Source organism: Hippoglossus hippoglossus, chromosome 12, assembly GCF_009819705.1.
Source record: "Hippoglossus hippoglossus isolate fHipHip1 chromosome 12, fHipHip1.pri, whole genome shotgun sequence".
NCBI classification, from domain to species: domain Eukaryota; kingdom Metazoa; phylum Chordata; class Actinopteri; order Pleuronectiformes; family Pleuronectidae; genus Hippoglossus; species Hippoglossus hippoglossus.
In genome coordinates, this window is record NC_047162.1 from 3,817,501 (window position 1) to 3,845,000 (window position 27,500).

Consider the following 27,500-nt stretch of genomic DNA (forward strand, 5'->3'; position numbering starts at 1 on the left):
TGGTTTATTGACTGATTTCATTTATTTGTGTGGAATAAATAGGAGGTAAACATTGGCTCGCTCTCACATTTTCCGCGACACACTCGCTGCACAGCATTCTGGGAGAATGATCCCACCAACAGCAGGGTCACTGATTGGCTACCTCGTCAGTGTGTGACAAATTACCCAATGAGAAATAGGTTGCCCATTTTCACAAACTAATTAACCTGGGTGATAGTGAAACAAATTATTACATTTATGTAATATTATTTCACATCTGTCGTTAGACTACAAAAATCTTTATCCCTGTGCTTCCCCACCCCCAATCTCCTCCTCTTGATTATAAACACATCCAGACGTCGGGAACACCCCTCACTCTACTGTATCTACAGCATTCACAAATTCTGCTTTTTTTAAAGAACTTGTTCCCGCACTTAGTTTAACGTTTATCCTTCTTTTACCAAATACACTATATTTTACCAAAACACCTCAAGCATTAGTTTTCAGCAGGGAGATCTTGAAGGGTCACAAAATAAATCTGAGGGTTCATGGGATTATCATGAAGCTAAAAAAGGAAAGAAGAAACATATTTCTGCCACATAAATTATGTTTAGGCTTTTAAGATATGCAGAACACATTATTAATTGGAGGATGACAAGACAAACGTGGCACAGATACTGTCAACATTCTGTGTCCAGTACATAGAAAATGTGACCCTCTATTCTGACCATTCAAGGAGGAAAGGGCTAAATGGCAAAGTCTGAAGGAGGGATAACATTTTTCATGTGGCACACTGACAGGGATGATTTAACAGTCATTGTAAGACAGAACCAGCTGCCTTATTTTAAATATTAGGATTTATTTAATATGTTGATGAAGTAAAAACATTGTTGAATGCAGATTTAAACCTTAATTTGATGGTTTCCTAATAAGCACTTTGAATTGCCTTGTTTATTTGTACTATATAAATAAACTTGCCTTGCCAGTAATCAAACAAACCCTTTTGTACCATACGATACAATACAATACGATGTGATGCGATACGATACGATACGATACGATACGATACGATACGATACGATACGATACGATACGATACGATACGATACGATACGATACGATACGATACGATACGATACGATACGATACGATACGATACGATACGATATTAAATGTTATGACACAATACCATACAATACAATACAATACGATGTGTGTGATACGAAGCGCTAAGATAAAATAATCCTTTATTACTCTCTAAATATGTAAGTTAGTGGAAGATTCATGAACGAAATGTTGTTATTTCTTGATGATGAGGAGAAGGATGAAGAGGAATATAAGGTCGCAGTCCAAAGGAGGGTGGTGATAAAACTGATTAACCAGGCTTAGTGTAATTTCACATTACTTTTCAGCTCAAATTTACGGTTAATTCATTTCATCTGCTTATTTTTCTTCATATAAACATTAATCATTATAAACTGTACCATGGCCTGCATTGTGAAACTTAGAATAACTTGTTTTGTTTGGATTTTCATTGAATCTTTATATGTCAGCATCCAGCTGCATTAACAGCAAACCACCTCGATCTTGTGGTCATGATTTACCTCGTGTGGGGGGGCTCCTACATTCCTGTGACAGTAAACTGCTTATACCACTTCCCAAGTTGTTGGTCCAGAGAGTGGAACAGCAGTTTTCCCCAATAACTGTCCGACTGTCATGGCACAGAGGGAGCAGATGTCCCATTTGCGAATTGAGTCTGCTTGACCCGACTGTTTGAGGCCTCACATGCAGGGTTTAATTCATCCACCTCTCCAGCTTAATCTGACTTTCCTGATGCTGAACTGACAATAAGAAAAACCCTGTGTGTAAAGAAAATTACACCTTACTTTACAAGATCTATCCGAGGTCCACCCGTGATGAAAAACCTCCGCTGTTGAAAATACGCCTGAAAAAGAAAATATGCCAAAAAAACGAAAAGATTCTCACCTTTTCAGCTATTTACTGTTTGTTTAACCAGTGAGCTGTAAAAATCTAGTTTATCTGGTCTAATCAGGTCTAATTTTCATAAAATCAAAACTGCCCTTGAGTCTGTACCTTTATGACCATTATGACAGTAGAACAGCAGCTTGAGATGTAGCTTCAGGACCATATATCGGGTCATTGAGGTTCCTGTTTATTAAAACCTAGGCTGACGCAGAGAGAGGGAAACAGACACTGAATTAATAAATGAAATCATCTGAGGATCAGATCTACTTCTTCACATTTAGTAACACTAGTTTCTGGAGCTATATATATCACTGTAACTAATGTCATTTGAAAAGAGAATTTAAACACACACACACATATATGTATATATATTAATATATAAATATAGTGATACGAATGAAATAAGAGAAAGCTTTGATTACTATCACACCCTGATGCCAACCAAGCCACACTGGCTTTGTTTACCACGATGCAGACTGAGGCATTAGAGGAAAAAAAAGGGTTTCCATCACAAATCTCTCACTGTTTGTATCTTCCTAATGGCCACAGCTGATGGAGCTTTCATAGCAATGAATACATTCCCTCATACAGACCAGAAGAGGATGTGTCAGTATTTAAACCACGGCCATGTCTCTCTTTCCTCATGATTATAATCATATAATTACATCATTACTTTCACATTATTTGGGCGGGAGCAGCTGAGGAGAGGGAGAGAGGGGTTCGAGGCCTCACAAAGTGCAGCACATTTCATTGTGGATTGGCTCCAATGACTTAAATGTAAAATGACGCACTAACCTGTGGGTCGCACAAAAGAGAACAATCAATGCAAATAGACGCCTACATACAGAATCTGTGCAGCGCCTCAGCAACAGAAAACTGTCAAGTTGATGGAATCAGAAAAATCAGGAAAACAAAACCGCTAGATAAAGCTTTAGTCTTGATGACCACTGAGCACTTCACACTACAGTTTTTCCATTCACCCATTCACACACAGTTATACACTTCATCTATGAACATCTACTTTCTCTGTCACGTACTAGCGGCACAGCAGTTCAGAATCCTGCCCAAGATCACTTTCGGTACGCAGAATGAGCTTCTGGCTGGTGGATCACCCGCTCTACCCCCTGATCCACAGCAGTTCTTTGGAGAATTCAATAAGAATTTCTGACAATGGTGTGAGGCGTGTTGAAATATGAGCATTTTCAGCTCAGAGTCTACAGCCCACATAGTTGTAGATGTGACACCTACATGTCTGTTTGTCATTGTTTTATTACTAATTAATGAGCTGTGGAAAAGTCATCAAGATCCTTTATTCCATTGTTTTAGGAGATTAAACAGTTGCTCAGACTTCATGAGCAGGAATCAGTGATTTAATAAATTACTACACATTATGATGGGATTGTAGGCAGGTACAAGTGTTTATTAATAGTCTATATACTTGTATATAACTCCTCCTTATGGGCACTCAAAAGTGGAGGCTACAGAACATCATAATGATTCAATTTCAATTCAACAGAATTAAAAATACATGTTTAGTTAATATATTGAAATGTTTCAGCTATATCTTCATTTGGCTTTGTTAAAATGTGTTTAAATGTTTATATACTGCTTATAAATGTTAATTAGGGGACTGTGAGTATAAAGCAGAGTTATGCAAGGTTCAGCCACTGGATCTTCATCTTGTTTCAGGCTTTTGGCAAATATGAGACCTTTGGCTAACCAATGCTTATTTGCCAGTTTGGTCCTGATTGACTTTGACAAATCTGTCATAGGGGATTGAATGTTTTTGTGAGAAGACTCTCTGTCGATTATCCTTTTTTTTTTACTTCTGGTACGATGTATACAGCCTCAAAAGTATACTCATAATGCAAAAAGAGGCCTTCTTAGATTATTATATTCTTATATTTATTGATGCATTAACATGGAAGCAGCATTTTTAGTGTTGTAGTTTGAGGTGATGCTCATTTTGGGTTGTTTAATTTTAAACAGTAAATTGTACATCTGCCAATTAACTGCTCTCAGATAACTGTGGAGTAAGAATCTGAAAATGTTTCCCTCTGAAATGTAACAAAGGTTAATGAATAGAAATAGCACAAATTGAAAAACATTGTAGGTAAACGTACCTTTACTTTGCCCAACTGCCCAAAGGATTGTATTTCAGTGATGCTTACACATAGACATGATGTCCTGTTTAAAAAACGTTCAAGATTCACGTGATGTTTTTAATGCTGCATGTGCATTTTTAGCATGGAAAATAAAATGGCTTCACACCACTGTCACCCTGTTTTGACTTATAGACGATCATCTGACACGTGATGCCACATGACTGAAGAGATGATTGGTTGGTGGTGAACTCCATGGTGGAGATGAACCACAGATGGAAGGAGATTCATTATTTAGTTGGAAATGGAGCTTTAAACTGGTTGAACTGGATTAAAGTCACAAACTCTTCTGGTGGATTAATTGTTCCTTATAACAGACTGAATAAACTCTTGCACTTTCACCTATATCTCCATGGTTTTCAGAGTCTTTCACTTTAAAGCCTTTAAGTTTCTTTCAAGAAAGGAGGTTTGATTCGCTGTGTGACATAATCGAAAATGATTTTTATTTGATCATTTACATTGAATTGATATAAACATGTCCATGAAACAAAATGGTTCAAACATTTAAGAAAGTCATATTTGATAATAAGCACAGACATAACTCTTGGAAACATAAGTTATCACAAACTGACCAAATGGGAAGAGAGTGCTTCCCCTACACAAAACATCCTATATAACAGATTATAGTTAGAGTCAGTTTCCGTGTCGTCATTTGTAGTATGTCCCTTCGTTTTGTATTTGTTTATTTACTTATTTATTTTTGCCCTGGACAGCACATGCAGTCAAGTCCTTTTCCATGTTGTCCTGATTCCTGTCAAACCACCACAACCTCATCCCTCCCTCTCTTCTTTCTTTCTGGTGAATCGTTCATGTGCTCATGCTGTTAAACTTCCACGTTGTTTCTACACGTCCACCGTGCACGCGCCTTTGGCCCTTCACAGTTGCATGCTGTGCAGCAGGTTTGGAGAAAAAAAACAAAGGGGAAATGTGTCACCTACAGTTGTGTATTTCAAGGTATCCTCAGAAATTGTCTTCAAAAACCAGTCAGTCACCGAGAGCCCCGCAACAACAGGCGAGGGCTGTGCCAAATAAATATATACTGAGCAAACCAATAAGTTAAATTTAAATAGACAAATAAATAGTCGTCATAGGCTACATGCGAAATAATAAATTATAGCTTTAAACAGAACCAGCCCTATGCTTGATAGAGGCCATGAGGCCTGATAAATAGCTTCAGTTCTCCCTCTGGTCTGTGATAGGGGAGAGAATCAAACTGCCAGGTGTACAGCTCTGCTCTTTGTGATGTGAACAAGTATCCTGCTTGTATTTTTCCCGGTGGATGGATGAATAAGAACTAAACGCAGAGGAAAAGCTCTTCGTACTAGGTGAAGCTCATGGATACTGTGTGCTCCAGCGCTTTGCGGCGCAGCGACGCGATGCTTGTCCCTCTCCAGACCTCACTGTCCGGGGAGCTACACAGCTGAGGCGAGCCGGTCACGTTGTTCGGGCCGGATAAGGACGCCATCCCGGGGAACGTGGGCTGGTAGAGGTGTGTCTGCAGCCCGCCGCCGTTGGACGACATGTTGGAGAGACCCATGGAGTTGTGCGGCGGCCCGGCGCCGAGGCTGCACTGAGACAGGGACTGCGCCATGACCTGCTGGCGACCCAGAGAAGGCGGGAGCTGCAGCTGAGACACGCCGGGCATCCCTGCCGTGGCCCAGCGGGTGTCGTTGGCGTGGAAGGAGCAGAGGCTGTCGCCCATGGCCGCCGCTGCCGCCGCGGCGGACTGGAACTGGGGCAGGCCGTGGTGCGTCGGCAGGAGAGTGCCCGGAGAGCGGAACACGTTGGTGGTCTTCTTGCGCTTCTTCCACTTGGCGCGTCGGTTCTGGAACCAGACCTGCGGACAGAGAGGAGGAGACGGTGAGAGGAGGCGGCTGTGATGGCTGCTGGGCCACTGACAGGTCATGTTATCAGAGCACATAAAGAAGGTTATGACATCGGCCCGTGATCATCATGATAATGTGAACAACCAACAATAAATCAGCTCCTGGAAAACACAGATTTATGTTTACTTCTTTTTTCCAGGGTCCCATCGGCTGGTGCCATCTATTTACACTGCTCAGGTCTCTAAATGTTCCCCATCAACAATATGAAAACAATTCATTTTAAAAATGAGTTGAATAAATAACGTGTCTATTTTGCGTAATAATCCAATAACGTCCACGAAGGTCAGATTTAGTTAGAACAGATTTTGCATATCAAAAAATATTACATCTGCAAATTTTATTAGAATTTTATTTTTTTTTAGCTTTTGTAGAATTTTAGAACTTTTGTGATTTGGTAAAATAATTGTAAAAAAAACAAAACATGCCACTTTAATATTTGTGTGCAATATTCCAACATTGTAGAGATGATGAGTAGTTTTTCTTTTTATTGATAACGGTTTAATTTTTTGTGTGCAGAATTCATATTTATATTTGTATTTATATAAGATCATGTGTTTGCTCCTCGGGGATTTAACAGTGGTGGTGGGAGCCAGTGAAGAAGCAGGCAGTCAGATAATAAAGATAATGTTAGCGCTGTGACAAATGGCTCTCGCTGGTGAACGGACTTTATTCGCCCGGGTCCTTGAGCTGCTGCTGGTTTTGCTTGCGAGCGGGCGTCTATGATTAATGTGGAGATTTGCTTGAGAAAAGTGGGGCTCGGTAATAAGAGAGGGACAATCTCACTCTTATTCCAGCTCGCGTAGCCAGCCGTGAAACCCGGCCCGAGAAACATGACACTTCAGGAGAAAAGAAAACCACAATTTCTCATTCTGTTTAAAAATAGAGACACGGAGCGCGCTCTGTGCGCGTCCGGCGCGGAGACGCGGAGACAGGCGCATTGGCTCAAACTGACTCTGGACCTGCGTCTTATTCTCATCCCTCTAATAACAACAGATGAGCGTCATTACACTAATTCTTATTTTATGTAAATGTTATGTAGAAAGTGAAGTGACTCTTATAATAACGGTTATTAAGGTATTATTTCACACGTGAGCAGCTCCAGTGCATGTGCCACGTGGTTAATAAGGCGGTGCAGCTATCATTCCTTAATGTGCCTCATATTTTAGGAATTATTTTTACAGTGTGCAAACTGGAAGTGACTAAAGACTGCGAGGACAACGCACAGTATTATGGGATGTAGTCATGGTGCTGACTTACCCTCATGATCACAAGGTTAAAATGTATGTAGAGGTTGATAACGGTTTTATCTGAGGCGATTAAACGAGTGTAATAAAGATAATCGTCTGGTTCCCTCTAATTATATGAAATGACATGAGCGCAAAATTTGGACCAGTTTTTTAAATCCCTCAGAAATAAGAGGTTTTACTTAAGTCATAGAAAAACACCCACAACTGGGTCTGAAACAAATAACCATAAAATATTGGGTAAAATAAAAAATACAAAAGTTTAACATCGTAAAAAAAAAAAAATTTCATTCACTGGTCTCAAATAAATTTGTGAACGGATGAAAAAAAAATCTCAACCTGTAATATCTAGTGTCAGGCTTGTTATGTCTAGTAATAATCCACAAGGTTGCTGGTTCCAATCCGAGTGAGGTTTTCAAGCATGGACTTCTATTGGGCAAGGCATTGAACCAGAATAATACACAACCTGTGTGTTGTTGTCTTTATACTGATTAGCTATGACTGTTTGTGAATATTAGAATACATTTTAATTATATAGTGAAATCATTATAACGTGTATCTTGCTTTGCATTATATTTAAGATAATTATTTCAGTGTAAAAGAAAATTTAATTACGATGAAAAGTGTTTTTGTTATGATGGATATGATTAAAAAAAATATCAGATATAATTTAACATGTTAGAAATGAAATTAGTTTCAGTTTCTCCAGAATACGGACGGTTAGGATCAGAAACGTCTAATCTTTAATAAAATGCAGTTTTGTTAAAGAAAATGCATTTTAATTTGAAATAGAAGGGACATTTTTTTTGTCGATGGCGCGTTAGAAATAATATATTGAAATTAGTTTGCACACATGTTACAATGCTCCTGCAACGCAGAGAGCGAACACAATAAGTTAGAAATGTTCGGTCACACATGTAAATTAAAAAACTGCTGTTAGGAGAATTTAATTTCACTTAATTCAATTTATAATCCGGGTCCTGCATGTTCGTTACTGTCATGGCAACAGTGAACAGATTGGGTTTTATTTTTGGAGCTGGTGGAGATTTAGTCGTAATAAAGCTTTTTAGAAAATATACACATTCATTTAATAATTGTCATTTGAATTAATTTTGTCCTGCACATGCAGTTTGTTGCTGCTTCACGCACATGTGAGGCGCAACACGAGTCCTTGTTTTGAGTTTTGTTTGAACCTTTCAATATGACTCACTGTTGATGAATGAGTGAATGAAAACTACAGGCTGTGCTTCCAGGCGTCCTACCTGCACTCGGGACTCCGTCAGGCCGATCCTCAGAGCCAGCTCCTCCCGCATGAAGATGTCTGGGTAGTGTGTTTTGGCGAAGCTCCTCTCCAGCTCGTTGAGCTGCGCCGGGGTGAAGCGGGTCCGGTGCCGCTTCTGTTTCTGGGACTGCTGTCCTCCGGACTGGTTCGGGTTGCTGCTGCTGTTCTGCTGCTGCTGCTTCTCCTGATCTTTGCTGTTCACCTGCACCGTGTTGGATCCACCGCCGCCGCCGCCGCCGCTGATATCGTCACCGGGGAGCATCGTGGAGCCCTCCACGCCGTCCGAGCCCGGACCGAGCTCGCCGGAGTGGCCCGGGTCGGGTCCCCCTCCGCCGAGCCTGCACTTCAGAGCCTCCCTGTGGCCCAGGAGCTCCGCCGCGGCATCCTTCATCCCTGCAAAGGCAAGCAGAGCGGGTGAGATTTGAACAGTGAACACCTTCTCTACAGGAGGGAAACACATGGTTAGGCATTTTAAACTGCACACAGGCGACATGGAAGAAATCAGGAATAGTTGAAGCAAATTTTCTGCGCCAGTAGAAAATGATGCTGCACATGCATTAAAGCATCCAGGTTAAAAACAGAAACACCAAAGCAGAAATAAAAAAGCACATGATCGCAGCTCTTTGACAGAGACAACTACAGCATGCACACATTACAATCTGCTCCTTAAATACTCTTAATTCAATTCGTTCACACGATATCTCAGAAAATGGTTAAATCAAATTACGCAGTAATATAATAATAATAATTACTTTTCCAATGAATTAAGCGAGTTTAGTTCACTTCAGCCACATTAAGATGATGTAAGAAGCAAATTGACAATTTTCTGAGCTTGATTTAGGATTAGAAGTGCCTCCAGCTTACAGTAGAGTTGAAGACCGGAGTTTGGTGATGATAACTCACCGAGGCGAGCATCCAGGAGGTCGGCATGAGATAGCATTGCGCACCGCTCCAGGGCGAAATGCTATTCCCACCAACAACAAAAAAAATCTCTATGACTTTAACCTATTTAAGAAATATATATCGCCTAAATGAAAGCAAATTCGGTTTGTGGTTAAAAGGGAGGTTGGTTGCATTATAATGTAGTTTAGAGGAACGGGGAGGCGCTTAACGGCGGAATGAACCCATGAGCTGCTCCAAACGAGGACCAATCAGAGCTGAAGCCTGAGGTATGTCAGCCTCAGCCCGAGACCCCAGCGTCCCCCATCCCTCCTCACCCCCCCGTCCTCCTCCCCTCCTTCCTCTCACATCCACAAGTTCATTCCTCCTCATTCCTGTAATTGGCTTTGATTTCTCCTCCAAATTACATCCAATAAAATAACCTGATCTAATATCTGTGTGAGGGCTTCGACCCGTTCGAGAAATGTTGGATCACCACAATATTTGTTTAATTGTGCGTGCTGCTCTGCGCCCCTTCGTGCGCGCAAGAATTGGGACTTATTCATATGAGGACTATAGGCACAGCATGAACAGACAGCACACTGTGGATCATACACTCCATGACACACCTTGTCTACAAGCTCCAACTTGCGTTAATTGTTTTGATCATTACCCTAATATTTTAGTCTCCTTGACCTCCTCGCGACTCTAAATGGCTCCTGGAGACCATCTTAAATCCTCCAGTGCAGCCGAACAACAAACTTTCTACCTCAATCTAACCACGGCTCGTTTTCAAGGCCATTAGGCTTTTATGTAATCAGTGCCAAATCTATGCGCCTTTATTGCAAATATCAGGGCGAGATCAGTATAAATTAGTGGTAATTTGCTAGTATTTAGGGCCCACTGTCAGGAGGGGGGGGCGGGCCTCGGTGTAAATGATGTGTGAGCAGATTAATTCGGCGGAAAGTGGAGGGAGCTGGACATGAGCTGTGGACTCATGGCTTTGATAAGACGCCACAGTTACTGTAATGAGATGGCACCTGAAAACAGAAACGCGTAATCACGTGGAGACACTTGGAAAAGGGATTTATGCGCAATGTCTCATAGTCAATTTTTTTAATTTCCAAATAAGAGTAGTATTGTCACTGAATAAACCACAATGTGCCAAGTGTTTAGGAACAAAAACAAATCTGACAGATGTCACGTTAATTTATTACGTGCTTGGAAAAGTGGTACAAAGGATGCGTCCGAGCGTGAACCCGGGGCTCGTTTGGTCTCTTTTCTCCATCCATCCAGGCTCCAATTGCCTCTGCTCATCTTTTTATTTGTCTGCAATCTGGTGGCACAGACAGGACAGGGAGGGAGGGAGGGAGGGAGGGGTAGATGGAGGGAATGCACGGGAGTGGAGTCGTGTGCGGGCGTCTGTTTCGGACGCGTCTTGCCATGCGGGATGAGGAGGAGATCTCGTCTTTGCGCTGATGTCTGCGTCTTTCTTCAAGGGAGGGAAAGGAGAAGATGCGCAACTGGAGATATTTCGTGTCCTCTCCCCCTCTCCCGGCTCCTTTTTTAGAGGTATAGACTGAACGGTTTAAAACTGGAACTGTGTGTGTTGTTGAATCAGATCAGGCTATTCGATTGTAATGGGGGGATAAAGCCCATCTTACATTTGTTTTCAAGAATAACTAGATTAGTGACAATTTATACAGACTGTGGTTATTTGAAGTAATGATAATGTGGAAATGTGATAGTATTTTCTCTTGTGTTGCCATATTTTATGTATGCAAAAAACAAACAGTGAAAGACTGCTCGTGTGTTTATATTTAACAGAGAGGATCATGTATTTGTCATGAGCTATTTATGATAAAGAATAAAGCTAAAAGAATACAAATTCAATATTAATTTTATTATACACTTTTTTAAAACTAGTCTCCCTCATGTTTCAGTGTAAAAAAGGCAGCATAGTTATAAACAGATATTTCTCATGATGGATGAGTGTTTTTATTCTCCCCAAACAGAATAAATGCATTTGATTGCTCCCACGAACCCTGGGTGCCTGTAAAACTATTGAACTGGTTATAGATGGAAGTGATTTCACGGTTTATTTTGAAAATGTAATAAAACACTTTGCCCTTTTATCATAATAATAGTAATAATTATTATTATCGTTTTTATTATTATTTGTTTTATATGAATCAATTTGCTCATTGAGAAATCTAAATTGGTATTCCTTTTACATCCAATGCGTTTAGTTTAACTAATTCAAAGGCAACTTTTCACTTAATAGTGCCAATAGATTCTCTCTCTCTCTCTCTCTCTCTCTGTGTGTGTGTGTGTGTGTGTGTGTGTGTGTGTGTGTGTGTGTGTGAGGCTGTAATTGGGGTAAACAAGGACCAAAGCACAGTTTGCTTCATCTCTCCTCGTGCTCACATCAATCTCATGCATGGTACAAATAAAAATAGACAAACAAATTCGGCCGCCGCAAAGTTAATGCGGCGCATCTGAGTGTAAAGTAGACATTTTCACGCGTTGTGGAGATGAGGATTGACTTTTAATAAAACTGTAAAAAATAATTAAATGCAGGTCTAATATTGTAAGTGGAGCACTGGAGCGTCAGTGTGTGTGAGGCCGCCTCGGATCCATGTGTGTGACTGTTGCCGGTGGACGCACAGTTGGCGGCTGGCGGGGCTTGAACCCGCGACCTCCTGGTCACATGCGCACCTGGCTCATCCAAACGAACGCGCAGGCCCCCGGTGATTTTCGTTGTTCCTCTCCCCCCCCCCCTCAGATCCGTCTGTGCAGTCTGTATTCACTCAGTTAGAGATTTCTGAGGAGAAAAACAATCGATCTTCCATCCGCACAGGCCTCCAGTTTAACAAATTCTTGTTTCACGCAGCTGATTTGGCGACAGTCTGCGGGGATTAGGAGTAATAAGTTACTGTGCGTCGAGAGGAGGGGATGCTGATGCTGCAAGTCACACACGCACACGCACACACACACACACACACACCCTCTCTCTCTCTCTCTCTCTCTCTCTGCGCACAGTCTGCGGCAAACGTTTGACACGGGCTAAATTTGCGGCAAACGCAGCATCATCCCCAACTGTGCTGCTATATAAATGTAGGCTTTATCCCTATAGTTTATTGTTAATATGAATTATATCAATAAACTTAACAATATTTACATGATCTACAAAACCATAGAAGTGCTCACATCCTCTAGTTACTAGAATTTTAATATACTCCCCGTATACTCAATAACCAAGTATTAAAAAAACTGATGGAGTACATAAAGTATTAAGACTCTCTGATAAGTACATGTGCTATAGCTTGGACCTATGGACTTCACTAAGTGCAGTATTTGAGTATAAGTACTTAATGACTTTCCACAGCTGAATAACCCTTTTTTCTCCCACTATTAGATTGGAAATGGCAGGTTAGTTCGCTCTAGGGTCATATAGGTTGATTTCTGTGTAATATCAGCCGGCCTAATGTTAGTTTTCACTGATCATCAGAGAATCCAAGTCCGATGCTTCAGGGAAGGAAATATTTTTTAAGAAATGAAGATATCAAGATGAGGAGCTGCTGCTGCTGCACAGGAAAAATATCACGTCAACCTCAACATAGCCCAAATCAATTCATGAGCAATGTACAGTGCTGAGAGTACTCATTACCTAAGTACTCAAGTTAAATCTTTTAAGTAATACTTTAGTGTTCCTTAAGTAATATTGTAGTATCTTACTCCGCTCCTCTTTTCTCAGCTTTCATGATCAGTTTTTAAAATATGGATTTCAATTGATAAAAGGACCCAAAACAGTCAATAATAAAATCCTGCTTTCACATGCATGCAATAAAAAATTCACATGATAAATAACATTTTCCAGGGACCACTCTGCTGCCTAATCAGCTCCTTTACTGTTATTGTATCCACATTTTGAAATGATACTTCCTTTCACTGAGGTAACAGGGTATTTGTACACAGTCGTATGTCTCGGGTACAGGATGTGGATACTTCTTATCCAGCCTGTACGTGTTCACAGAGCAGCCAGCAGCCTGCACGGGTCCTCTGGTCACATAAACCCAGGTGCAGCGCACCGCCGCCGCATCTCATGCCTCAATTAGCACTGCTGCCCTCTGTACGGACTCGATTAGGCCGTGATTTATCCGAAAGAAATATAATTATACCTCCAAATAAAATAATCAGCATTGAAGAGCGATTTCCTTAACGAGATGGAGCGGGGTAGATGTCACGGAGTAGCAGCGCCTCATTAGGGCGGTAATGAGACTTTGGGGTGATCCCGATAATTATCGAAATCTGTAAAATAAGGATCAAGTCAAATGTAACCTTAATTTGTCTGGCAATTGAGTTCATTCATTAGTATGACTATTTAGGAAGGACTCTCTCAGCCTTAATACAAGGTGTCGTTATTTTAGGGCCATGTGGATAATAGATGGAGCTGCTGCGGGGACGTCAGGCGGCCCTGTTTTGTCATTCATGGCCATAACCAACATTTGTCATCTGACTGACAGGGATGCCCAAAGTGCTCTTGTCTTTATTGTAGGTATCAAACACAATTCATTTCAGTGCTGTTAACAGGAATACCAGCAGGTGAATACACTGTGTAAGTAAATCCAGCAGTTAGTATGTGTGATTGATCGATTAGCTGATCGAAAGTCCAACAATTGATGATCTATAAAGTGTTTTTGAAACCAGATTTCTCAAATAAATTGTCTATGTTACACTATTCAGTAATATTGATAACTAGAATTCCTATCAATAACTTACATTTCAAATAGATTAATCCATAGAATTCCAAATTGTTAATTGCACTTTATGTTAGTAGTATGTGTTATATCAAGGGTTCAAGCCAATTAATGTCCTGAAAGTGTCAGATGATGACATGGGAGGGAAATTGTCACTTCATAAAACACTGGAGCCTCTGTAGTGATCTACAGTTTCTTTATTTACATTGGTGACCATTTACTTCAGATCAATTGAGCAATGGACCACAACCTTCAATTGAATTGTCATTAGATGAATGGCATACATGCGTTTGTATTTAATTGTATCTATTAAGGCCAGACAGTGTATTAATATGACAAAAATAAAAAAAATAAAAAAACAAACTTCACTCCTCGACTGTAACAAACTGAACGTTTTATGGTCAAATGTGGGATTTTACACAGAACAAAAGCATGAACAAATGTGTTGGCATGGGGGAAAGTCAACAGTAGAAAAAATAACATCAAGAACAGAGGCTTTGAACAGGTTCAGTTTGTCTCCATGGCCTGATGAAGGGAATGAACATTAAAGAAAGAGGTGAATCTCACAGTGAGAACAAGAAACACATAAGGAATCATCCTTCAAGCTTCACTGAGTCCAACACCTTCCGAGCCTCTTTGTACTCCTCCGAGTCGGCCAAATCCTCTTCTGCTTCCTGAGAAGAAACAAACACACACAGCTGTGTTTTATTGCCATTTAAAAAAAAAAAACACTGCCATCTCCTGCAGCCATAATGAGGAATTATAGCTGGCTTCTAAGGGATAAATCCACATCTTGGATTTTTTTGAGTGACTCGATGTGAAAAAAAAATATTTCAACAAACCTGTCTGGATGTCACTTCATTGACATAAAACCTGAGGTTGTATTTCACTCCCTGTCATGTTACTGGTATCTAAATTTAGCAGTAAAGGGATGGACCAGGTGTTAAGGTGCCTGTATGGCGTCTATGTCCTTTAATCAGGTGTGTGTGGGTTTGTGTGGTGGTCACCGCGGTGACAGCACTGTTAATGATCTGTGATGAGCACGTGCATATGCGCATGTCTGTGTTAAAGAGGAAAAAAAGGGAGGATGAGTGATAGGGATGAGGTCATGTTGCTAATTGCAGGTTAGCTCCCTCTGCCTGCAGCTCTGGTGTGAGCATGGCAGACCGGCTAAAAAGATCCAAGTTGATAAACAAATTGAAATGTAAAGCTTAGTCTGATTCTTAAGCCCATCACCGGTGTTGCACTGCATTCAGTGACCCTTTAAATCCTGTTAAAATAAAATGCTAAATAAAATATGCTAAATATATATGCAGAAAGATAAATTGTATTGAAATATTATTTCCATTGTGTTTTTCCCATTTAGCTTCTACAGCTATAAACACAGACAACCAGTAAAGAACAGGAAACGTACTTTTTTTTTTTCTGTGAACGTGACAGAGGGATGATAAAATATGTGATACAATATGTGGTGAAATCCGTGGTCCTACAACCGTTCAGACAGCAAAAACTCCACTGTTTAAGTTTGATAGTTAATTACCATAGTTTATAGTTGTGTGCTTGTTTGGTAATTGTGTCTAATTTGTAAATATAACATTATATCACAGAGAGAAATAAAAACTCCATCCTTACAATTAACTGAGGACAATTTTTGATCTTCTGCGCTCCACATTTCCCATTCAGCTAAAGTGTATTTGGGTGAGAGCATGAGTCGGTGATGGCAGATACAAATAAACATTGTAACCATCTCTATGTAAGATACCAATAGGGACAAACTGACTAGTTTAGTTTGAGGTATGAATTGGTATGAACAGTGTTGGAGCATTGGAAGCTACATGTATTGCAATAAATGTTTAATGCATTTTAGTTTTTGATCATTATTTTGGTTTAACAGCGGATACAATTCTGTGGACTTTTTCCGCAGTTTGCCTTTCGCACATGAACAACGCAGCAGGAGATTCATCACTCAGATGCGTTTACAACAGAAATCTCTGGAGCGTTAAGTGCATCGCCCCTTATCACCAAAAGTTCTCTTGACATCTTTGTCAAAGTCTTCATACACGTATGGCATCACTTTTTAATCCTTAGATATTTGTATTTTTTGTTTTGTGTCTTTTATATTTGCGTTAAAAAACGTCACCATACAGGCAGAGGATCTCCTGCTGTGCTCTCACGTGGTTTCATTTGGACGTTCTCCAGAGTTTCTACTGGGGGAGAGGCAGCAGAAACTCTGGAGAAAGTCCATAGGCCCTCACTCAGACATTTGCATTCTCACACACAGCCCCCCCGGAGAATGTCAGGAGATAAGTCAGAGTTCCGCGCATGTCTGAATGCAGCAGTGCTCCCATCAACGCAGACAGTCAAGTCAGACAACATCTAGCATTTGAACTTGGTTCTATACAATGTCAATTCTTTGCCAATATGTCAGTCATGACAGCTATAAAAGATGATGTGTCAGGTCAGTGCATCTGTCAGCTTGTTTTTATGTTTTTCTGCATCTAGTGGCCAAAAACCGCTACTGTACTACATCTTTACTCTGAAAAAACATTTGCCTTTCTTTAATTTGCCTGTTGGTACATTTTTATCCATTCAAATGTGGAGTAATGTTTCTCTGTAGGTTAACTACATCCTATCTTCATATGCTGGAATAAGAACCAAATCAAGCACCACTTGATGGCAAAGAGCAAATGTTTAGAGTAGATTTATGACTACAAATTTGTAAAATTAATAGAAACATAAATGGATTAAGAGATTCATCAGAACAGTTTTTTCATGTTATGAGATGAAAACTATTTTTCACATTTCCATTTAATGGTGACACATATCATCGGATACTTACAAGTAAATTTATCAGAACTTCGTGTGCTGCGGCCAGTCGACGGTGGCAGTCCGGGACCATCATTCTTGACTCCTGCAACACCTCTATCTGAAACCACATCATCCCCATTTTATTTTTCATTGCCAGTCTTCACAATAATCAACACTATTGAACATGTTTTCTTTCAAAGTTTACAACATTCATTATAAACAGCCAGACACAGGAATATTCATTGGCTGTTGCCTCGTTTCTGACAGTAACGTGCAGGGTGTCCCACATGCACGCCGCTGTGGTTAACATCTCCCAACAAGCCGGCGGTATGAAAAATGTTATTGAGTTATCGATTGGGCAGGGAGTTGGGCAGCAGGGGACAGCCTCGATCTGACTGCACACCTGAATGAATGAAGAAACCCTGAACCGAGGGCACTGTGATCAGGCGTAAACAGGTATTACTACGCCTGGAGTGAAACTGCGTTATAACCTGGGGAACTTTCACAGCCGCGGCTAATGTGGAATTCCCCCGGCTGGCACCCTAAAGAGCAGAGAAGAGTTGGCTAACGCTGTCAGACACACTTACTCATGACAGATGCTTCCTCACCTAGCCCTCTGTCGAGCTGGAGAGTCAAAACATGGACTCAGTTACACACAGGTACATTACACGGCTATGCACAGTAACAGGCGCTCAGATGAACCTGTGCACGGGCAGGCTGGCAGACTAACTGACATACTGCAACACGGTAGACAACTAGTTGAGTCGGTTGCCATGTAGATGTGACAAGGTGAGCCAGACTAAGCAGAGGAGTGCTAAAACAGAGAAAAGTCACGGTGCCCTCCCAGTGCAGTGGAATGATCCCATCAGCGCTGGATAAAGATGACACTTACAGTGTATTGATTCCATTAAAACAAAAACCTCTAATCCATCCTGCCTCAGACCTCTCATCTCCAACCATAATCCATCTGGCCTCCCAAACTCCCCCATTTAACACCAGCCAAGCCGGCTGCTCAGCCCGAGCCGCCGCTCTGGGAATGAACAAACAAAACAAAACACAGGCTGAATTTTAATGTCACCAGTAGATTTAATCAGAATTGGAGTCTGCACAGCAGCTCCAGCCAGAAATATGTACAAAAGAAATCCAAATGAAGAGGGACAGAGTACTGCTGCAGGAAGTGTAGTTAACTAATAGTGGACCCACTTATTTTGTTACTGTCCATAAAGTCAGCTTCTCTAAGTTACAATTTGGCACTTATTGGGTTTAATTAATGGTGTTTCGTTTCTTTCTCTTAAGAGATATTTGTAATGTGGAAATGTATAAATGCATTATCTGCTTGCTGAAGATCTTTATGCTTGCAAGGGACAAAAATGTAATATGCTTTGAAGCAGCCCCCTTATTTGGGCTGATTTCATAGACATTGCTAACTATAACTTCCAGCTTTTAACTAGAGAAAAACTTGGATGTCCTTACCATCTCTTCTATGAATCTTAAATCATACCACTAAAATTTATTGTAAAAATAAAATGTATCAATGTCAGCTTGGATTGGCTCCAGCTCCCCATGCAACACCGCAACGGATAAGCAGTATAGATGATGGATGGATGGATGGATCAGTTGGGTCTCACCGGCATGTTGATGCTTCTGTCACCTCCACGTGAGTTAAACTTATTTAAAAGCAGTGCCCACTCTTACAGGCTTGTGTGTAGCACACTATCAGCATTCAAACATGGCAGCCAGCAGCTGGTTAGCACTGCTAGCATCTCCTGGTTCATGCTGTGTGCAGCCAATATACTGAATACAAATAAGATATAGCTTTGGGGTTTCTGATTTAACAGCACTGATTTGAGCTAAATGCTAATGTCAACATGCTTAGATTTTCAGGTATTTGTGACAATGTATCCAATAGTCGTAGAAACATTTCAGAAATGTCAACCACTTGATGGCAGAAGAGTAAAATCTGTAAAATCAGTGGATCACCAAAGTCATTACACATCCTCTCTCATAAACATCTGCACAGACTTTCCTTGCATTCGATCCCACAGCTGATGACACATTTCAGTGAGAGAATGAGTGAGAGACATCCATAGAGCCACACTGGGAGCCTGGCTTAACATACTGTGATTGCTATTCTCTGGACACACTGCTTAATGCATTTTATTTGGCATTTCTTCTGAATCTCACCTTTTTGGCCTGAATCCCTGTGTAATGAACTGTACCCTTGTATCTGACTGTGTTAATCAATGACCCTGTCTTTGGCTTTTGTCTTTTCGCTTTAAATTTTAAATTCTCTGTTAAAGTGAAAACAAAGCACAGAAATCTCCTCATACAGATAGAGTTTGTGTTTCAGATGTTGAGCGAGCTAGCATGATGTATGTCATACAAATGTCCACGCTCTTAACTGCTATCTGCAGAGAACACGCAAATGATGGAGGGCTGTAGGCAAAGTGACAGAGAATGGAGAACAGGATATGGGCCAGTGATCTGTTAGGGACACTAAATAGCTAGCATGTGTCAGTAATTATCAAACTCCTCTAAAGTAACATGATATAATTACATCTGCATCAAGCAAATTACAAAATCACTAATGATTGTCCTCTCAAAACCTAATTCTTCATTATCACTGTGGACTGACCTCATTACATGAATGAGGGGTTACTCAAATCATCGAGATACAATTTGCCTTCTAACAGTTGGAAATACCTCTTCAGTTACTAGAGGATCATAACAGTTGGTGATAAATACAAAGCTTTCAAATTAAGAAACGCAAAAACATCAAAGAAGTATAGTAACAAATAGAAGTAAAGGACCCCCATACCTGTTTCTTGATAACGTATTCATCTCCAGCCTCAGCTTTCAGGCGCGCAACCTTCTCCTCTTGCTGTTTTGCCTCAGTTATATATGAAATCTCCTCTTTGGCCAGCCTGCAGAGGATGGGAAGAGAGGAAAACACAGTTCATAGTTAAAGGCAGTGACACAGTTGTTGTTCCATCAAACATGAAACATAAATGCACAGCCTCTCAAGACAGATAATATAGGCTGAACCATGAAAAAGGCAGGCTGTGATGGTCACCTTTTACAGACGAGGCCATCTATCCTCATTCTCTCCTACGCTACTCTGACTGAGGGGACACAGTGAGATCATCTCCCACAGGATGGCAAGATACACACCTCAGTAACAACCAGCGAACACATCATTCCTCCTCACTGCTGCGGGGCCTCACACAACACCGGTATCCATGTGGAGATCAGCCTCAATTTAGGCTTCCATATGAAACCTATTATTATTCATACCGTGATCTAAAACCAACTCAGGACAGGATGTGCTTGAATGAAAGATGGTTTATAGCCGGAACAAACACTCACTATTACAACAGAATATTGTTCATATGCAGCTGCCTGATAAGATTCTTACTCAAGACACAATGATTCATGTACAATAATTCCAAAATACAAGGCTTTATAAAAGTCTGTGCGATCCTCTAAACTATTGTGCGTATAGAAATTGCTTCAAACAACAAAGCCTGGAAAAACTCATTCTTTTGGCAGCAAAAACAAGTTGTGAGTTAATATTAATACTTTTTTAAGTTGGCGATCCTTTTATCCAAAAATGGCTTATTTACACATTCAGTATATACAGTGCAAAATTATTGGTCATGTTTCGTGTCCAACTGATAAATCGAAGTCAAATCCTTTGTCTCTTTTATTTCCTTTTTTGGTCTCTACCAACTCTAGAGGAAAACACCTTAAATACAACAATAGCACTTGTAAAATATATTTAACTTTGGTTAAATTACAAGTAAAAATACAAAAGGGGTACAGTTCTTCTTCTGGGTTCTTCAATTAACAACTATCTTAACCTCTTTCTTATTTTAGTGAGAATTGGGCTTAAAGTATTTGTTAATTTGTTGTTTCTTAAAGTGCTGGCACTGTATGAATGTGTGTGAATGGCATAAAACTGTACAGTAAAGAGCTTTGAGTGGTCATCAAGACTAGATAAGCACTATATAAATACAGACCACTTACCATAATCTATGGTATGGTAAAATTATTTCCCAAAAAGTCTATGTGACATGTTCATTCTTGTTTTGTATGTCCAGCAGCACTTCAGGACCAAAAGATTAATTTTAGAAACGTATAAAGAGCTGGGAGCGAGATTTGTGGAGCTGGATTCAAATCAACATGTTTGGCCTTTTTGCCTGAACAAGCCTTTTAAATGTCCATCATTTAAGAGAGTTGTCACATTCCTCCAATTATAATAAGCATGTTTTACATACAAATGGTGATTCAGCATAAAATAATGGTGAAATATTGCACAGCAAAGGCAATACATGGTATTTTGCTTATTTCCCCTTAATATTGCAATGTAAAAGTATTTAGTGCATTTAGATACATCTACGCTACTGTTAAATTGTTCTTCAAAAATATACAACGAAAAACTTTGGAAGTTACAAATAAGAAAACTTCCATTGAATGAGTTTGATCACTGTCATTTAATAAACATTTTGATTATTAATTCATACTGGGAAGCAAACCAAATTCTGAATTCATTTATCGTTACCTATTTACATCTAAAATAAGCAAAAATTTTAAATGTCCTTATTTTCAGTGACAAAAGACAATCAGCAGCAGCAACAAAATCTCTTGCTGTCCTTGTTAACTTTGTACTGCGTTCCAGCTCGCACCTCATCACTACGCTTATCTGACTCCTATATCCAACACACACACACACACACACACACACACACACACACACACACACACACACACACACACACACACACACACACACACACACACACACACACACACACACACACACACACACACACACACACACACACACACACAGAGAGAGAGACACTAAGACACACCCTACTAGTCCTTTTTAGAGATTAATTGATCATCAATTTAGTCCCTAATTTGAACCAAGTCAGGTGGTAAATGGGCCTCTTTTCCTTGATTGTTAGTGAAAATGGGCTTGAGTACATTGATAAATTTTGATTATTTATCAATTACGGGCCAAATGGAACAAAATCTATTAAACAGATTCCGACCCTGATTGGCATAATGGAGTTTGAAAATATCGCTATTGATAATAATTCCCAGCTAATAGTCTTTTTCCGGCTGTGCCTGCTTATTGGAATGACAACACAAATTTCATTTTTCATAAAATCAGCTGCGTGTGCATAAGTGAGTGATCCTTCATTAATCAGTCAAATTACTGGAGACCCTTCCCTCCGTGTTGCACTGCTCCTTGCTTAGCCAAGGAAGCCAACAGCACTCTGTCATATTTTACATCAATTACCATGGATTCTAATACAGTTCCATCAAGAAGCTTTTAAACAGGCACCATATGCAGCAGCAGCTCGCGCCTTCCACTCTCGTGCTTGATGCAGAATGAGTGATGTCGTCTGTTTAGAGTAAAAAGAGGTGGCAAAGAGAAGGGAAAAGATGGAGGAAGGAGGGCTGGAATAATTTGAATAAAACTGAAGGACAGTCTAATAACAAAATGTCCATTCCTCCCCTTCCAGTCCTGATGTTAATTTCTTATTTCTCCCAGACTTGGAGCACTGTGTGAATGAGGGGTGGGGTCGTGGCTGGTTTTAAATAGACCTGCCACCTCAGGCTTAATGGAAAAGGCAGCTCTCTGGAAAATAGAAAAAAAGGAATTAGAGTGAGCCGACACACACGCACACACACACCACTTGGCCGCCTCCTCTAGCACTGTATTTTTGAGCCACGATGTAGTCTGTGCTGGGACCGGAATGACAAAGGCAAATTACTGTTGTCATTTTATTAAGGGCATCCGCCTCGCTAGGGCAGAAAGGCACTGACTGGAATGTGCAAAAGCCACTGGAAATAGGCCGGGCTAAAAGAGCAGGCAGGTTTCCTCTAAACTCCAATATCTAAAAAGGGAGGAGGGACTGAGGAAGGCAAGGAGGAAAGAAAAAAGGGAGAGAGGCACGGGAGAAAGAGACTGAACGGGAGGAACGCAAGATTACGAAGAGACAGAAAGCGAAGGCAGTCTGTACATTTAAACCTAACAGCTTGATTAAGGGTCCGTGTCATGGCAGCACTCTTGAACTGGAGGAGGTGAGATGTAATAACTTTTGCCTTATGTCCAAATAGTATTCTCAGAGACATCCGTGCAGTAGTTAGGGACAGTTCTGATGAGGTACACTGTTGCTACACTACAGCACTGTTATTCCTACACTGGACACTGTGTGACATTATCCCCAGTGGGAAATCCAGCCTCCATCATTACCACCTCAGGGAGCCTGTTAGCAATCTGACCCTCATCAAAACACAATCGATAGCACATTACACAACGCCATTGACAGGAGGGAATTAGAGGTCTGCCTGATCGACGAGAGACACACCCAGACCACCACACACACCACTACACTGAGCCAGGGACCTCAACCACACCTCATGATATGTTCTCCACATTCAGATGTAAACTCCGAATAGATGCAAGAATTATTAATAGACTGGCTTAATATGGATGATGAGCTCAAACGCTCCTATATCAAAAGGCATATTAAATACATTCTGATGTTATCACAATTTCAAATGCTTGGTTTATATTTATCATAAATTTTTACAGCAAGTGTCAATTTTCCTAGTTTGCCAAAAGTCAAAAATTGAGAGTATGGTCTGTATTTATATCAAATCAATTACTTTATTGTCCCATAGGGAAATTTGTCTTGGGCCTAAGTGCTAATATAGCGCTTTTCTAGTCTTGACTATCACTCAAAGGTCCTCAAGAAAGGGGTAATTTTGGGGATCACTATCATATCTTGCCTAAATACACTTCGGCTTGGAGAATGGGGAAGACTGGGACCAAACCACCAACCCTCTGGTTAGAGGATGACCACTCTACCCCCAGTATATTTACCAGCAACATCCATCACAAGCGAGAAAACAATGTAGAGCAGGAACAAAGTGAATAGAATTGGACATAAAACTGCTCTCCATGCAACATATGCTGAGTAAATGGCCTGTGTTTACGTATATAGCTTCCATCCCACACTGCCGACACAGCCATCAGGGAGGGGCGATTTGGAGGTTCAGTATTTTGCCCGAGGATATTTTGGCATGCAGACTGGAGGAGGCGGGGATTGAACCACCAACCTTGTGGTTAGTGGGTGAGCCACAGCAAAGGTTTGGCATTATGGTATGTTGCTGTGAGTAAATATGATATATATATATCTTATGTTTGTTATTGTCATGGATTCCTTAAAAAAAAAATTCTCAAAAACATCTAAATCAGAAAAGAAATTATATTACTATATTTTTTACATTATGAAATAAAGAGAACAATTTCCTAGCAATCTTATTGTGTCATAGCTAGGGTTGCAAAATTCCGGGAATATTCAAAGTTGGAAACTTTCCATGGGAATTAACGGGAATAAACTGGAAATTTTGTGGGTAATTTATACTAACTGTATTTACCTTGTCATATACAGACATAAATATAAACATTTTGTTTTGTCATAAGCAGACATGCATGCAAACATTTCAAATACAAATTTTAAAAATTACATTTTTGACTTAATCCATTTGTGAGTAGAACTTTAATGGATTCTTTCATTGAACAACAAAAAACATGAATGTTGAATAAAATAAATGCATTCCCTATGATCCCCCCCCAAAAAAAGTCCCATTCTAAATGTAAAATGAAAGCATTTAGTCAAGCTTCTCAAGCCTCTGGTTTTAGCGTTTTTCATCTGAATCCTTTCAGGTCTCAATGCTTTCTTCCTGGACCTCATCAACGTCCACTTCCTCGACATCTGAATCGTCGTCATCTTTGGTGTCACTGTCCAACCTTGTAGAGGATGGCTCTGCGTCAGGCTCAAAGAGCCTTAGGTTTGCCTGGATGGCCACCAGTTTTTCTACCCTTGCATTGGTGAGCCTGTTTCGAACCTTTGTGTGCGTGTGCCCAAACAGTGACCAGTTGCGCTCAGAGGCGGCTGATGTTGGTGGGATTTGGAGGATGATGGAGGCTACAGGTGCAAGGGCCTCAGATCCACTAAGTCCCTTCCACCAGGTGGATGCAGATATGTGCTGGCATGACTGCCATATCCCATCCCCTTCCCAAAGGCCTTGCTTGGTACGGTACTTTGCCAGACTGCCGAGAACTTTGCCTTCATCAAGACCCAGGTGGTGAGACATGGTAGTAATAACAGTGTAAGCTCTGTTGTTCTCTTCACCAGAGAGTATGCTTTTCTCATACTTCTTTGGGTCCAGCATGTATGCTGCTGCGTGTATTGGAGGGTTGAAATTCAACGTGCAGCGTGTGCTGCATTCCATACATCTTTAAAATAGAGTTTTGAATGACGTTTTTATTGCTCAGCGTTTAATTTGCGGTAAAAAATTCCCGAGCTTAACTTCCCATGGAAAGTTTCCGGAAATTTACCGGAAATGTTCCGCCCCTTTGCAACCCTATTCAACACACAATACCATCACAGAAGTTTCTGATTGGTGCCAAATCTGTTCTGCACCAGGGCAACAACCCAAAACTTACATATAACTATTTACAGAGCCTGTAGAACAAGAAGTCCTGTAATAAATTGTCCACCTTCCACAGAGGACTGATCTCAATATCTCAAGTTCTCCAAGATACTGGGAACAACCCACCTGCTGAGCACCATGGAAAACTGTGTGCTGGTGTCCAGAGGAGAGTCTGAGCTGTTTTCAATGTAAAGAGTCACACTAACTAATTAGATTGTGTGTGATTGAAACATTGGTAAATAAAAACCAGGACAGCATCCTCACTTTATTTGACTGCCTGAAACTTCTGCACTTTGCTGTGACAGTAAACCATGTGATATGTGGTAGTTAAACACAGAGAACAAAGTATTTCTGGAAACAATGGACCCTTCCATGTTGTTGTCGCCTGTCTGTGCAGATAATGAATTCCCTACATCATCACCACATACCTCCATCACTGCAGTCTGGCTAAGGTATTTCTATTTAAAGATTGAATTAAATAACTACCTGACAGGACTAAATTAATTTGTTGCTAGCAAATCTGGTGATGGTTTATTTTGTGATACAATTGAGCAAATGTGAGGTCATAATAACAAAATATACCGCACCCTTGTTATAACTGACCTTTTACATGAGTGTAAATGACTGTGGATCGGGCATAAATTCACAAAAGAGCCACAAATTCAACTCGTTCTTAGCAATATGTTAGCTAGCTAGCAGACAGCTAGCATGAGTCGACAAACTTTAGACACCGCTACAATAAACCCATGTCCGTTATTTACGCCATCTTTGAGATTATGACGGTCTTACATTGTCGCACCAGAAATATCAGGGAGAGTCCGTCAAACAACAATGAAGTGCAGCGCCATGGAAAACCAACACTGCTTCAACATCACTTCACCGAGCACAGGCCCCGGCAAAACACCGGAGTGGAGTGAAAACCTCGGCGGCAAACAGTCTCCCATGCGCGGCCTGGCTTCATGCCGAGCCGGCCACTCCACCAGGCTAAGCTAACTAGCTCGTGCAACGTAACAGGCTTTCTAAACATGCCATGATAAGTGGAACCAGACTCACCGCCTAACGATGCCAGTCTTGATCTTTATCTGTCTTATTCCCGGGTGAGCCATGGCTGTAGATACTGTTTTTAATGCTCAGTAGAGAAGTGACGCAGGTGATGTGTGGACGATGTGTGGACGATGTGCAGCCGGAAGTCAGTGCTGAAGAGACGATCACAGATACATCGAGCAGAGGATCATCGAGCGATCAGGATGACAGTGGTACAGTGGAACACTTTGGACACTGAGATACATTTATTAACATTTACAGTATTTGGATAAATAACATGAAAGAAATATTTAGATTTTTTCTTAAATAAACAACTATTTCTGCATTCAATTTTGTCAATAAAGCTTTTTCATTTTGTGGCTGTGTAGTTTTGTAAGTATTGGTGTGTGAAGTCACTATTACCTACTTAGCAGTAGGTAATGGAGTAGTTTATTCTGCTTTAATAACTATGTAATGTCGTGGAGTAAAAAAAACACAAATATACGTATATAAGTACAAGCACTTCAAACTTAATCAAAGATATACAGAACTGGGCTTAACTGCAATACTAATGTACTGTATTAGAAATTCAAATGCCCTAACCCTAACCCTTTATGTAATTCATTTCTTACTTATTCCTTACCAAACAGTGAATGGTATTTTATTCTGACACGGTATTCTTCTCAATCTTTGCATGACACACTTGTGTAAGAGCCAGCACTTCACTGAACACCCAAAGACAGGAGAAGATGACCGGAAGTACCTGCCACCACCAAAATATCATTTTTGACTCAGTATTAGATAATGTGTGATCCATCTAACGGGCAAAAATCATTCAAGTTTCATATACATCTGGATATATCATATAAATATCATATACATAAGAAAAGATAAGATAAGAAGTCCTTTATTAGTCCTGCATGATGTGTTGAGTTCATCTGCGGGTGCTAAATTAAATCTCTTTGACTTTGCTC

General features: G+C 40.5%; 2 protein-coding genes across 5 annotated transcripts; both read right to left on the reverse strand.

The window, feature by feature from the left end:
• Nucleotides 1-4,554: 4,554 nt before the first annotated feature.
• otpa (orthopedia homeobox a) lies at nucleotides 4,555-10,194 on the reverse strand. 4 transcript variants are annotated; one of them, XM_034602670.1, is made up of 4 exons: nucleotides 9,443-10,194; nucleotides 8,520-8,932; nucleotides 5,450-5,964; nucleotides 4,555-5,015 (listed from the first exon to the last, which is right to left on the reverse strand). In XM_034602670.1, the coding sequence occupies exons 1-4, from the start codon at nucleotides 9,477-9,479 to the stop codon at nucleotides 5,003-5,005; spliced, it is 978 nt and encodes a 325-aa protein (XP_034458561.1). In that variant the 5' UTR covers nucleotides 9,480-10,194; the 3' UTR covers nucleotides 4,555-5,002. The 4 variants fall into 4 exon arrangements, with proteins under 4 accessions (XP_034458561.1, XP_034458559.1, XP_034458562.1 ...); XM_034602668.1 differs by having other exon boundaries at nucleotides 9,404-10,194; XM_034602671.1 differs by having other exon boundaries at nucleotides 4,555-5,964; nucleotides 9,443-10,191.
• Nucleotides 10,195-14,357: 4,163 nt separating this feature from the next.
• On the reverse strand, nucleotides 14,358-26,725 carry tbca (tubulin cofactor a). Its single transcript, XM_034602672.1, has 4 exons — nucleotides 26,557-26,725; nucleotides 19,805-19,910; nucleotides 17,018-17,104; nucleotides 14,358-14,852 (listed from the first exon to the last, which is right to left on the reverse strand). The coding sequence occupies exons 1-4, from the start codon at nucleotides 26,607-26,609 to the stop codon at nucleotides 14,772-14,774; spliced, it is 327 nt and encodes a 108-aa protein (XP_034458563.1). The 5' UTR covers nucleotides 26,610-26,725; the 3' UTR covers nucleotides 14,358-14,771.
• Between the last annotated feature and the right edge of the window lie 775 nt (nucleotides 26,726-27,500).